Raw genomic sequence first — 12,955 nt, 5'->3', positions numbered from 1 at the left:
AATGAAGGAGTGGAGCTGGTGTCTCATAGGAGTGTGATTTTTCTGACATCTGCAAGTGGAATAAACCTTGTGAATTCGCTTCTACTGCCAGGTTCCCTGTACCCAACCAGCATGCGTATTAGTGAAGAGGGGCGCTTGGTTGTCAACTTCAAGACTGAAGCCCGATTTCATGGTCTGTTTGTGATGTCCCATCCTGGTAAGCTTAATCTACACTTTACCAGTACTATAAAACCAAAAAGACCCCTCCTAAATTTTATACTATTTATTTTTCTTATTTCTGCTACTGATACCTGAATTTTTTATGTACTGTGCTCTTCAGATAAGGACTTTTCCTCTATTTTGTATTTTTTGCTTGTCACTGATTACTTTATTCAGATTGTCAAATTTAATGAAATATGAATGAATCTGATGGAAACCAGATAGTTCCACTTGATCAAGAGCCTGATTTATGAAAGATTAAGATCTAGGCCATTCTGCCCATTAGGGATCTATAAATATATCTGGTTTTAATCCAAAAGTTGTGATTAGCTATTTACTTATGTTGCCCTAGGTACTTATATAGTGTTAAAATTTCTTTTCTAACTTGAAGACTTTCTGGGTTATTTAGACCTTTTTCAGAAAGTAAGAAAAGGTTTTGTGTGAGCATTGTACCACTCTGTTAATGAAACGTTCTCACTGCCATTCAATTAGTCATTGCTGAGGACCTGATCCTGCAATTTAATCTGTTTAAACCCCACTGCCTTTATTCAGAATAATCACAGGTGTAAGACTCTGTCTACAGACATAAATCTGACAATGAATGGTGGCCATGGAAAAGATTATCTAACTAAATTAAATTTCTGAACAATAATAAGAAGGGAAAAAATTGATTTTAAGAAATCTCTTATTTTTAACTCAGTTTTATTAACCTATAAAACTCCTTCATAGTGCTTCTACTTTTTCTCAGCTGTCCTCTAGCATGTTAAGTTTTGCCTGTCAGGCAGAGCCGAAAGAGTTACATTGCTAAGAGAAATTATTTTGTGTTCCCTAGGCTGACATTCCAAGTTTAAAACAGGAGGGATTATAGATCTTTGCCATTCCACTCTCACTGTTTTGCCTGTCTGCTAAATTTAATCTTCATAGAGTTCTGGTTGTGTAGCCCAAAAGCAACTATTTAATAGACACTTGAACAAGAATCAAGGGGGCCCAGCTGTGTTGACTTTAATTGATTTTGTTAGTTTCAGTTAATAAAACCCAGTGCTGTGTAAAGGTATTAACATCAACTATGGCATTATGGTTTATGAATTATTGGGAATGTTTTTCAGGCTCTGAGACTTTGCAGTCAAACACTAAAGGTGACAAATCTGTCTCTTGACATATTTCTAGCTTCATCTCTAACTTCCATGGTTATGTCAGCTGATCACCCGGGCCTTACATTTAGCCTCAGCCTCATCCGAAGTGAGACAACATACAGTCAGCCAGTACAGCAGTGGAGCTTTGTTTCAGATTTTGCGGTAAATCCTCAGCCTTCGCTGTGTCTTCTGTTGCCCCAGCCTGTTAGTTAGAATGTTGGTGGAACAGGAGTCTCTTTCTCTCTTTTTTTCTTCAGGTTCGAGACTATTCTGGAATGTACACCGTGAAGCTGATAGCTTGCACCACTGCTCCACATCAGGAATACAGCCTACCAGTGATCTGCAATCCTAGAGAGCCAATCACTTTTGATCTGGATATCCGATTCCAGCAGGTACCACTCCAATGATACCTTCATTGTGTTTCCTTTTTAGTCTGATTCCCAAATTGTCTTTGTTGCTCTTGTAATGGTAGTGCTAGAAACTGAATTTACTTGCTTATAAGCAAATCAATTCCTAAACTGGTAGGACAGCACATACTCCTCTCCTGCTGTTTAACCAGTTTTACCCAAATGGGAAAAGCTAATGTAGGAACACAAATGTTTTTTTCTCCTCAATGGATGGCCAGTCTTTGATAGCCAATAAGTTCATTGACGTTGGGTTGGGGGATAGTTACTGTGATATGAACTAACCTTTGAGAATTCTTTACTTGTCTGTTGGCTTTGGTATGACATAGTTTTATCAGATAATTAGAAATATGTAAAACTATTATCAGAAGGTTTTCATCTGACACAAAGATCAGAGCTAGATCTCTGGTATTAAAAGGGGGACCTTCAGAGGAAGATTCGTTCACTCCTAAGGTAGGACTTCCTTCACCGACTATAGAGGAAGTGTAGACAGCCAACAGTGGTAAAACGCTTAGCTTTAAGACCCACGAAAGTCAGACAAAACCTACCTATAGCAATATGGATCACATGGGAACATGGGAACAGGCAAACAGCATACCTTTCATGAAACTCAGCTGTAAAGTTGTGTTCCTGGGAACAAAATATGGAGAAATGGACTCCACTGTAGAAAGCACTTACTGAAAAAAATCTGGGGGTCATGTGGGATAGTTATCAGAACATAAACTGGCAGTTTACAGTGTTATCAAAAGGGCTAGCATGACCTTGGGATGTGTAAGGAAGAAGTGATATAATTTCCATTATTTGGGGCCAATACAACTAATGCTGGAACAGTGTGGCTGTGGTTTCATGCTCATTAATAGTATAGATGTATGCTATTAAATCATCTTACAGTATAAATCAGATCCGGATCAGTCAGGAACACACAATCATTTTTCTGTTGAATGAGCCAGAGTACACAAGGGAATGTGAGCAGTCTTTATGCTTTCATTTGACATTATGCCAGCTATGGGAGAACAGATGGCTCCTGATATGGCATTAAGTCCTGGTGAAGCAGAGAGATGATACATGATCTGAAATGAAACCTGCTTTCTTAGAGTTAACCAGCAAAACATTTTGAAAAAGTTTGAATGGAGAGGGTGAGGGGAATTTATACTAGTCCAGCACTTCATCTTTTGTCTGGCATTTCAAACCTGCTTTCTTATAGTTAACCAGCAAAACACTTTGAAAAAGTTTGAATAGAGAGGGTGAGGGGAATTTATACTAGTCCAGCACTTCATCTTTTGTCTGGCATTTCTAACCTGCTTCTAGGAACTCTAAAGCAATTCACAGTTGTGCTAAACCACAGCTTGCGTCTGGTCCTAGTATAAACAAGAAGACACTGCTAATTCAAAGAAAATGCAAAAGAGCTGCAAATATCATTGCAAAATAGGCTCAGTAGCCTAGGGAGAGACCTAACTCTTACCTGGAAGAAGCTTATGACAAAGAATCAGGAACCATGACTAAGAACTGCCCTGGAATAAATAAATGGATACTATAGGGGTCATTATATCAGATAAAGCTTGAACAATACAGTATATGGAAGTTTCAGGTACATCAATTTAGAGTAAGGATAAGGTACAACATTGAAATGGTATCATAATCACAAAGGACTGTGGCCAGTTAGTTCCCCATCACCAGCAATTTTCAATCCAAGACCAGCTCTTTTTCTTGAGAAACTCGTAGTAAAAGGAATTCAGGAAATTCTGTGGCCCATGATATTGTTCCCTTTGATCATAGATTGAAAGACTATCTGGACTTAAAACAGGTTCCAAAAAAGGAGCAATTAGCAGCAGTACAGTAACACAAATTCAGTAGGCAGTATCTAGCAGTTTACTTGTAAGATTTTCTAGTTATTCTGCAAAAATAAGTAAGCATTGTTATCCATTGTTTTAGAAATAAGAAACAAAAGACAGAAGTGAGCATGAAAGGACTTAGACTAGGAAACACCTGATACCTTGCACAGGCCCACTTCATCCAGTACTGGGGTCCCCAGTGCAAGAAAGACATAGATCTGTTGGAGTGGGTCCAGAGGAGGGCCACAAAATGATCGGAGGGCTGGAATACCTCTCCTGTGAAAAAAGGCAGAGAGTTGGGACTATTCAGCCCAGAAAAGAGAAAGAGTGAAGGAGACTTTATTGCAGCCTCCCAATATATAAAGGGGGCTTATAAGAAAGACAGAGGGAGACTTTACCAAGGGTTGTAGTGACAGGACAAGGGGCAACTGAAAGAGGATAGATTTAGATTGGACATAAGGAAGAAATTTTTTACAATGAGGATGGTGAGACACTGGAACAAGTTGTCCAGAGAAGCTGTGGATGCCCCCTCCCTGGAAGTGTTCAAAGCCAGGTTTTGTGTCCCTGCTCATGTCAGGGAGGTTGGGCTAGATGATATTTAAAGGTGCCCTCCAACCCAAACCACTCTATGATTCTGTGAAGTCAGTGAGTCAGGTGTCACAACTGGACCAAAATTACTTTGACTGTAAAGTCTAATGATGAAATGATCACAGAATCATGGAATCATAGAACAAGGTTGGGAGGGAGTATCATCTGGTCCAACCTTTCTGGCAAAAGCATGGTCTAGAAAGACAACTCAGGACCCGTGGGACAGAACAGGGGTTGTTTCTCCCAATTCTTAGTCTAGTGCTCCAGCTGCTCTTCTGAATTATCTTCTTCAGCTTTTTAATATGAGATTTTTCATTTTCTTGGAAACTTTTTGTTCTAATTTCCTTCACAATTGTTTTCATTGTTCATGAGTGAGGGACCATTTTAATAAATATCAAATATCAAATAAATATCAAATAAATATCAAATAAATATCAAATATCAAGAAGACAATATATTTGGTGTCTCCCCTCTGGAGATTTTGGTTCAACATTTCCTTCTTTATCTGCCCAGCTCCTTTTTCCTCTCTCTGTGGCTCCTGAAGAGGGAAGCAGATAGCCTAGAACACTAGTGAGGATTGTATTACCACTGTCTCGCTCTGGGATTTCCTGAACATGAACAATAGTCAGCTTCCAAGCTCTGTTTTATCCCAGTCCTTTCAGCTCTCCTTTCTTTAAATGTGCATGACTATTTCCTGACAGAAGCTCTTCCATAATCAGGATACTTGCTGCCCTGGGATGGACCGATCTGAAGAGCTCTCTGCTTCTTGAGGTACCCAGTATCTCATGGGCTTTGGTCCCATGGAGGTGGGGATGTCTACCATGAGTGATTTGCACTGTCACCAAGTCATCCATATGCAGAGTTAACAGGCATGGCAAATAGGCAGAATAAATTGACAGTACTCTTTTTACCTAGAAAATCCTCACAGATTATTTTTTTAAGAATTCTTGTTTAAAATGCCTCAAATGCACATGAAAATAATTACATTTAAACTACCGTCTTAAATAATAGCTACATGTCAGCCACTGGCAGCACTAAGACTTAACACATTAAACTGAAATAAAAATAGTAACATAAAATAGGATGCCTAGATGCCTAAGAGATGTATTCATGCCTATATTCATAGTATTTCCCCATGCCACTGCTCTTACCATTGTTGTAAACTGTGTGGCTGAAGTCCAGTGCCTTTAGCTGAATACACACTTTCCTATTCAGTGGACTTTTATTCTACCCAGGAAGAGCTTGATGAGGACATGCTTGATTCTCTTTCAGAACCACAGCTGGAAACCAGTTGTGCCAGTCAGGTATTTGAAGCTGTGGGACTGCAGTCCAACAACCTGACTCTGAGGCATTTCTAAGGAATCGTTCCAAGAAAATTGAAATTCTTTTTTCAATTATTATTTCTGTGAAAATTCTATGGGGGTAGGGTTCCTCTTTCTGAAGAGTAGCTGTGGGTTTATGAAAATATTTCAACTATACATTCTTCTTGCCAGATCCTGGTGCTTTGATAGTTTGGGGACTCTACTGGGAAAAAAGGATTTGAAGAAGAATAAATGTGTCAGCTGTATAACTTCCAGCAGTAGTTTCCATTGATACTGTTATATCCGTTTCAATCAGCCCCTTGTCCATGAGCCAGCAAGAATGTTTTCTTTCTGTTTTCCTTCCTTCCTTTACACACACGTATACATATGTATACATAAATACACATACATATGATAGCGGGTTTTTATTTGTTTAGTGGCCTGTTGTTCTTTTTTTTCTTTTTCTTTTTCTTTTTTAAATGTGTGTATCTTCCACATTGTTTCCTCAGGTACGCTGCATCTTTTTAAACTTTGGGGTCTCCCCAATTCTTCTGTTCAATATTTTATTTCCCTTTTGTTATGCCATGTCCCTGTATAGTTTGCGTTCAAACTTGTTAAAAGGCTCAGTGAGAACCTGCTACTGATAGTATTGGTTTAGTTCATTCTTGTAATCAAGAAAAAAACCTAGATAACTATGACAAATATAAAAAGATAAATATTAGCATAAAAAGATGTTCAAATGGTTATATGCATTTTCACATGTGTGATCTGATACCCTGCAGCATATCAGAAGAACTGATACTTGCAAATAAATCCTCAGCAATGTGTGCTTTCAAGTAATTGGCAGAAGATCAGAAGCAGAGGTGGGACTTGGGTGGAAGAATGAAAATGGGATAGAGAAAACAGACTGTGATGAATCAGAGAGAGACAAGTTATTGAGGGAAATATTTTCCTCATGTTACCCCCACACATAAGTTGCGCTGGGCACCTTCTTGGCTGGGATTTGGAAGAATGTGGTGGGAAGAAACTAACCTAGTATCCTATCAAATATCACAGATGCCGATAAGGTAGTATGCATGTAAAATATGTAGCAATATATGTCTAGTACAAAGAAGTCTTTTGGGTTAAACTGTATTATTGCATGTAGGTGTGTGTAACTAATAAATAATTTGGTTTAAGTTGTTAAAGGATACTTGTTGAAGAGCCTGATGTTGTTGTGTTTTAGGTCAGTGACCCAGTGGCTGCTGAGTTCAGCTTGAATACCCAGATGTTCCTCCTCTCCAAAAAGACACTGTGGCTATCTGATGGCTCAATGGGCTTTGGTCAAGAAAGTGATGTTGCTTTCTCAGAAGGTATAGTTGTGCACAAATCATGCACATTTAATATGTGTTCTACACTATCATGATCCTGTTTCAGTCAAAACAAGATAGGAGTAAGGGGTTGGGTTTGCTGCTTGTGTTCTTTTGCATTTGCCTTTGCTACCTGGCAGCATCAGACCTGTTGGCCAATCTGCCCTGAAACTTATTTCTGAGGGTTACAGTACTGGTGCCATTTCTCATAAGCTGAGCACTTTATAAACATTGGCTGATATTAAGAATATTCCTAGTTGATAAGGGAATATTACACAGTCTTTCTGTTGTGGGTGAGTGTACCAGATCTGGCCACTACATTGCTGTGCTTTGCATCTGTGGCTAAAACAGTGTTGATAACATGCCAATGTTTTGGCTGCTGTGCTTGCACAGCATCAAGACTTTCTCCCTTCCCCCTGTCCTCCACTGAGTAGGCTGGGGTTGAGATGATTGATTCAATTGGAACATCTCTCGATTGACCTAAGCTCCACATTGTTGTAAAAGTAACACAACATTTCCCCTTTCCTTGTCCAGATTCTCAACCTTCCTTACAACTTTCTATCGTATATATCTGACCACTGCACACAGTATGCTTTTCTTGCCTGTGTAGCAATGGCCCAGGTTATTTGTACAGGCCTGGCAAGCATGTTTTATCTTAAACATTATCAGAGAGCTGAAACACAATCACATGCTAGGGAGCCAAGTCTCAGAAAATGTCTCAGTGACTTCTCATAATACTCATTTCACTTGTACAGTATGCCAGTCTTACCAAGTATAAGTAAACTTATGCAGCATGAACAGGAGGATTCTACTGACATATAAAAGAGCACATCTTCAACAAAGTGCATTGTCAGGAGTCCAAAACCTACACCCTGTTCTGGTGCAGAGGAATACATAATATTTCTTTAAGTCACTTTTTTAATGGAGAGTCCAAGTATAGCCCAGAATTAAAGCAGTCCCTGAACTGGTTCAGGTTATATCAACAGTAAATGGCCTCCTACTGCTATTATGTGGCCCAGAGTGCATGGAAGAGTGTGCATGGCCTTTGACAATGGCCATGCACAGCCTTTCCCTACAGAGGAAGCTGGGTAGCAAGGTGTCTTTGGATATAGTTACATTACACTTCACTAAGCTTCTTGACTAGGCTTATTAACTTAGCCTCAACACTGTGCTCAATGTTCCAGTGTAATAGAATGTGAACTGTCTGCACTGTTTACAGGTGATACCATATATGGTCGGGTGATGGTGGATCCAGTCCAGAATTTGGGTGATTCCTTCTACTGTAGCATCGAGAAAGTTTTCCTGTGCACAGGAGCTGATGGATATGTACCCAAATATAATCCATCCAACACTGAATATGGGTGCCTTGCTGATTCTTCATCCCTTCTGTACAGATTTAAGATTGTGGTAAGTATTCTAATTCTGGGAGGATGCACATACATATTTTGAATTCTTTTTCTAAATTCTTTTTTATTCAAAGCCAACTGTTCTTTAAAATGTTCTCAATGGCACCAGATTTTTGACTCGAGCTGCAGACTAGCATGAACCGATGAAGTCAGTATCTTACCTTTCTCCCTCCTGGTTCCATTCTTAATCTTTCTGGGGACACTCATCATTTAGAGTTTGACCTAAGTTAGAATCCCAAGATAGGCTTTTTCTCTGCATTGTCTATAACCACCGACCATAGAGGGAGTCTTAGGAGACATGCAAGTTAAGGACTGGAATTTGTTGCATCTTTAGCTGTCCAAAATGTATTGTATAATGTAAAGTTAGTCATCCAGGTTGCCTCTGTAGTCAATAGGGAAAAAGAGATACCTCTAAAGCTTAGAATATCTGAGATCATTTCCCTTCTGAAAATAAGTATTGAGTAAACCCAGATGCCTACAGACCTGATGCCCAACTTTTAAAGAGTTAACTCTAAGTAAGATGATTATCTAATTATCTAAACTAATGTAGCTGAATGCCTGTTAATAGAAATGAAAGGTTGCTTCTTTAAACTAGGAAATAAACTTCTTACTTTTATTTCAGACCACATTTATGTATCCTTTTTATTTTAGAAATGTAGCTATGGTTGTTGTCTATTGTTTCCTCCTTGTATTTCAACAAAAATGTCTTCAGGCAAGAGATTAAATAGGAGTTAGTACAAGTCAGATGTGACCACAACTGCTTCTCATGTCTTTTGTCTTGCTATTACACTGAATTGCATAAAATAACATGTATAAATTACACAATTTATACATTGCATATAAATATTTGAACTGTTTTTCCTAGAAAAAAAGAATCTTTGTTTTTACAAACTTTTTTCCCTTCATGATTATGTAGGACAAAGCTCAGCCAGAGACGCAAGTCACAAGCTTTGGAAATGTGCTTTTTAATGCAAAACTTGCAATAGATGATCCTGAAGCAATTCCGTTAGTTAAACAACCAGGCTCTGATGGATTTAAAGTAGACTCAACTCCTCTATTTCAGGTATGATTTCTGTAGCTTATTAGCAAGAGTACTGAACCAAGAAAGAAATATTTGCACAAGAAATGTTGTTAACAGTAAGTCATATTGAAGCCAATAGAAAGATTTATTCTGACTCCAGTGACAGTCAAACAGGACTATAAATGCTTAAAAATTTGTAGATATAAAATTTGGAGTGCTTATTAAAAGATTTCTGTGGGGATACTATGCTTTTCTCTTGCTTAATTCCACAGTCTATCCAGAAATTATACAAATTATCTTATGCATTTCTTCTAAGAACTTGCTAAGTTTGTTGTTACACAGCATTGTTTTATTGCTTCCCATCTCACTTGTCAAATACAAAAAATAAAAGAATTGTAAGCATTTATAGTAAACTTCATCAAGATCTAGTTGATACTCATCATTTTCTGTGCAATTCTTTCCTTGAAAACTTGCACATTGTGAAACATCTAAGCACTGGAAAGAGTAGAAATTGACAACTAAAGGGTGCACCTGCTTCTTAATTAAATATAATCCCTCAACTGTGTGTGTTCATCCCTTTGATCTATATAACCTAGCCAGGAGTTGTCTCTTCATTATTTGTCTCTTTAGTATTTGCAAAACTATGTGCAAAACTCAAGTGTACAAATTAGTAGAAAAAATATTGAGATTTTAATCCTATGCCTGAGCATTTAGTATTAAAGGTCACACTGTAAGCAATGGAATATTTAACAGAAAAGTTTACTTACCAGTATAAAAAGGGTTTCATAATCTGCCCCCCATGAAAATGAAAATTCATTTTTTGTATGAAGAATCCATTTCCAGTAATTATAATTATGTATGCAGAAAATATAAGACAAATTCAATGAAGATAGCGTCATCTCATGCAGACTGCAGGGAATCACTCAATCACAGAATGGTTGAGTTTGTCAGGGACCCCTGGAGATTGTCAACTGCAACCCACTGCTCAAAGCAGGGTCACCTAGAGCAGGTTGCCCAGGGCCATGTCCAGTTGGATTTTGAATATCTCCAAGGATGGAGACTCTGCAGCCTCCCTGTTCCAATGTTCAACCATCCTCACAGTAAAAAATTGTTTTCTTATGTTAGGATGGAAATAAAGCCTCAGCCAGGGCCTAGTCAGCTGGCAGGTTGGGCCTAAAGGTCCTCCTCTGTGGTCTGTCTACAGCTGAGGTTGTTTGTGTGACCATTGGTACTAACAGTACCAAAAAAAAAGTGCCAAGGTTAATGCTTCTTCATCAACCGGATAACCATAGAGTCTGGCCATGGAGAGGAATGGAGACCACCCCACCTTAAAACTTTGGTAGAAAACGTGGTTCCTCTGGTGCACCTTGGCACATAGTGGAGGGTTATCTGTGTGCGATTTGAAAGTACTTGTCCAGGCAATCAGTTCAGAACAATGATTGATTTCTTCTGTGTATAGTGCTGTCCCAATTGTGTAGGTCTGTGATGAAATACAAAAAATTGTGTCTTTCTAGGTGTCTTTGGGTAGGGAGTGGTACGTCCACACAATCTACACTGTACGTTCAAAAGAGAATGCTAACCGCGGAATCGGCAAAAGAAGCGTGGAGCACCAGTACCACTCGGTCTTTAGTGGTGGGAGCCCAGGAACATCGACACAGAGACGTCACAAGAGGGGAGCTGAGCAGGACGCAGAACTTGCAAAAGACATTGGAGTAGAAAACAACCGAGGAACAAACATACAGCACATAGCGCTAGATCGCACCAGCAAGAAACAGGTTCTTCAAAGGGAGATTGCAGTCAGTGGCGTTCTCCCCAGGGAACTGAATAACCAAAGTGCAGGGGTCAGTGTAGTCACAATCATTGGTGGAGCTGCTGCCATTTTACTTGCCATCTGTTTAATTGCAATCATCGTTTTGCTTCTAAAATGGAAACAAAATTCTGAGAAGAAGGAAGCTGCAAAGGAGTCGGGCAGCAATGAACCAATGATGCTACCATATAATTACACCAGCGACAGCTCAGAGGTTTGATTCCAAGACCACAGGATTCAAGCCTGAGTCTCCAGAGTGCCTCAAAAAAAAACTTGAACTGCACTTTGTTAGCAGCAGATCATGGTGACTCATGAGGAATAAAGAGTTCACATGCTTCTAGGTGTACTTGAAATTTTTTATTCTGAACTCTTGCTCCCATTATCAACAATAGAAGAATCCATACCAAATCTTCCACTTTGCACAAAAGGTAAACCTGCTGTCCCTATATCATGCACTAATCTTAAGCAGAAATTCAAGGAACTGCATTGTAAGGGAGACATTTTTGTTTTGTTTTTGTATTTTCTGACATTTCAATAAAGTAGAAGAAACTATCCAGAGGTGCTATATATCCTGTCTGCAATAAGAGAGGAAATCTGTTTCTTCAGAAACACAGAATACTTGAGAGGAGGAATCCTTACACTCTTTGGTTAGATTTTGTACTGTTTCTCACAAAGAACTCAATATCTACAATTAGTCTGAAGGATGATGAAGTGCCTTAGGCATGAATCCTCCCTCCTATAAGCTTTTAACTTCACTTAAGCTATACCAGTGATTTTTTTTTTTTTTTTTTTTTTTACTTACGTGTAACTGAACTTTTCCAAAAACCAGCTAGATTAGACAACACAGCATTGAGGACAGTTGCATGTCACAGAATACAATACATACTCTATTCTGCAAATTCCTATTCAGCTATTTAATCTTAGATTTTTTTTTCTTATTTATGTTTATAAAAAGCCAAAGAATGCAACAAATCCAGAAAGAATTTTGTTTTTCACAGAGACTGGATGCTTATGTCCTCTTAATTTTATAATGGATCATGGAAGTGTTGTAAGGTAAATTATATTTGTTAGTGCATGTCCACTGCTGGGAAATGCAAGCGTTAGTATTTCAGTGCCTAGAGAAGATTATAGAGTTAAATTCAAAATGCAGAGGACAAGGTTCTGCCTGAACTGAGCCTAGGAATCATGATAATGAATCCAGCATGTGATTGTCAGTTGCCTTATTAAATGGCAACAAAGTGAAGTATAAATTAACATTTGATTGAATCAAGTAATATTTATTACTGTATAATCACAACACATCTTGACAAACATGCTGGGTCATTGTTGGCATTTTTTAACAAGTGACTACTTTTGCAAGAGTAATTTTAATTTTCTCTCATCATTCTTGATTTGGGTAACACAACAGCATGATGTTCCACAGAAGTTTGGATCAGCAGTATCCCATGTCAGTTCTTACCCAGACAGGACCTGCTCTGTCCCAAAGATATCCTGCCAAATGCTTGGCTATGAAATCTATGTAACCTTCAGGACAGATTGTCCCCTTTGTCACACTAGCGTTATACACAAGAAAGTCCTTTCAAGTCAGTGGAGTTAAACTATATAACGTATATAAAATCCGAATCAGGACACTGAGATTGTTGCCTTGAAATACCTGTTCCCTTCCACCATCTAGTGGTGGTGGGTGTGGGCAGCCCCCAAACTATCTTCAGTTGCAATACACTTGGCATTTTGTATTCTGGGAACCATGCTGCAGAGATCTGTGTTAGCTGAGCAAAATCCAACTTGAAAGCAGCCTGGCTGCAAGCACACAATGCTGCCTCTGAACTAAAAAAATCCATCTACAAGTCTTCCTGGCCTGGCTGTGGTGCTCTGTCACACAGATAGACCTGACCTTAGTAATTCTGCACAACTGT

General features: G+C 38.8%; 1 protein-coding gene across 1 annotated transcript in view; it reads left to right on the top strand.

Moving 5' to 3' along the window:
• The window catches only part of FREM2 (FRAS1 related extracellular matrix 2), a 146,809-nt gene extending 135,372 nt beyond the window's left edge, over positions 1 to 11,437 (top strand). Inside the window, exons 18-24 of the mRNA XM_074913776.1 lie at positions 92 to 196; positions 1,366 to 1,493; positions 1,589 to 1,723; positions 6,682 to 6,808; positions 8,025 to 8,212; positions 9,128 to 9,274; positions 10,747 to 11,437. Of these exons, the coding sequence (XP_074769877.1) occupies positions 92 to 196; positions 1,366 to 1,493; positions 1,589 to 1,723; positions 6,682 to 6,808; positions 8,025 to 8,212; positions 9,128 to 9,274; positions 10,747 to 11,259 (1,343 nt within the window). The 3' untranslated portion in view covers positions 11,260 to 11,437. The remainder of the gene's footprint in view (positions 1 to 91; positions 197 to 1,365; positions 1,494 to 1,588; positions 1,724 to 6,681; positions 6,809 to 8,024; positions 8,213 to 9,127; positions 9,275 to 10,746) is intronic.
• The last annotated feature ends 1,518 nt before the right edge of the window (positions 11,438 to 12,955 follow it).

The sequence above is a fragment of the Athene noctua genome, chromosome 1 (assembly GCF_965140245.1).
Source record: "Athene noctua chromosome 1, bAthNoc1.hap1.1, whole genome shotgun sequence".
Taxonomy (NCBI): domain Eukaryota; kingdom Metazoa; phylum Chordata; class Aves; order Strigiformes; family Strigidae; genus Athene; species Athene noctua.
Note: the sequence above shows the minus strand (reverse complement) of the source record. Positions and strands in the feature narration are given on the sequence as shown.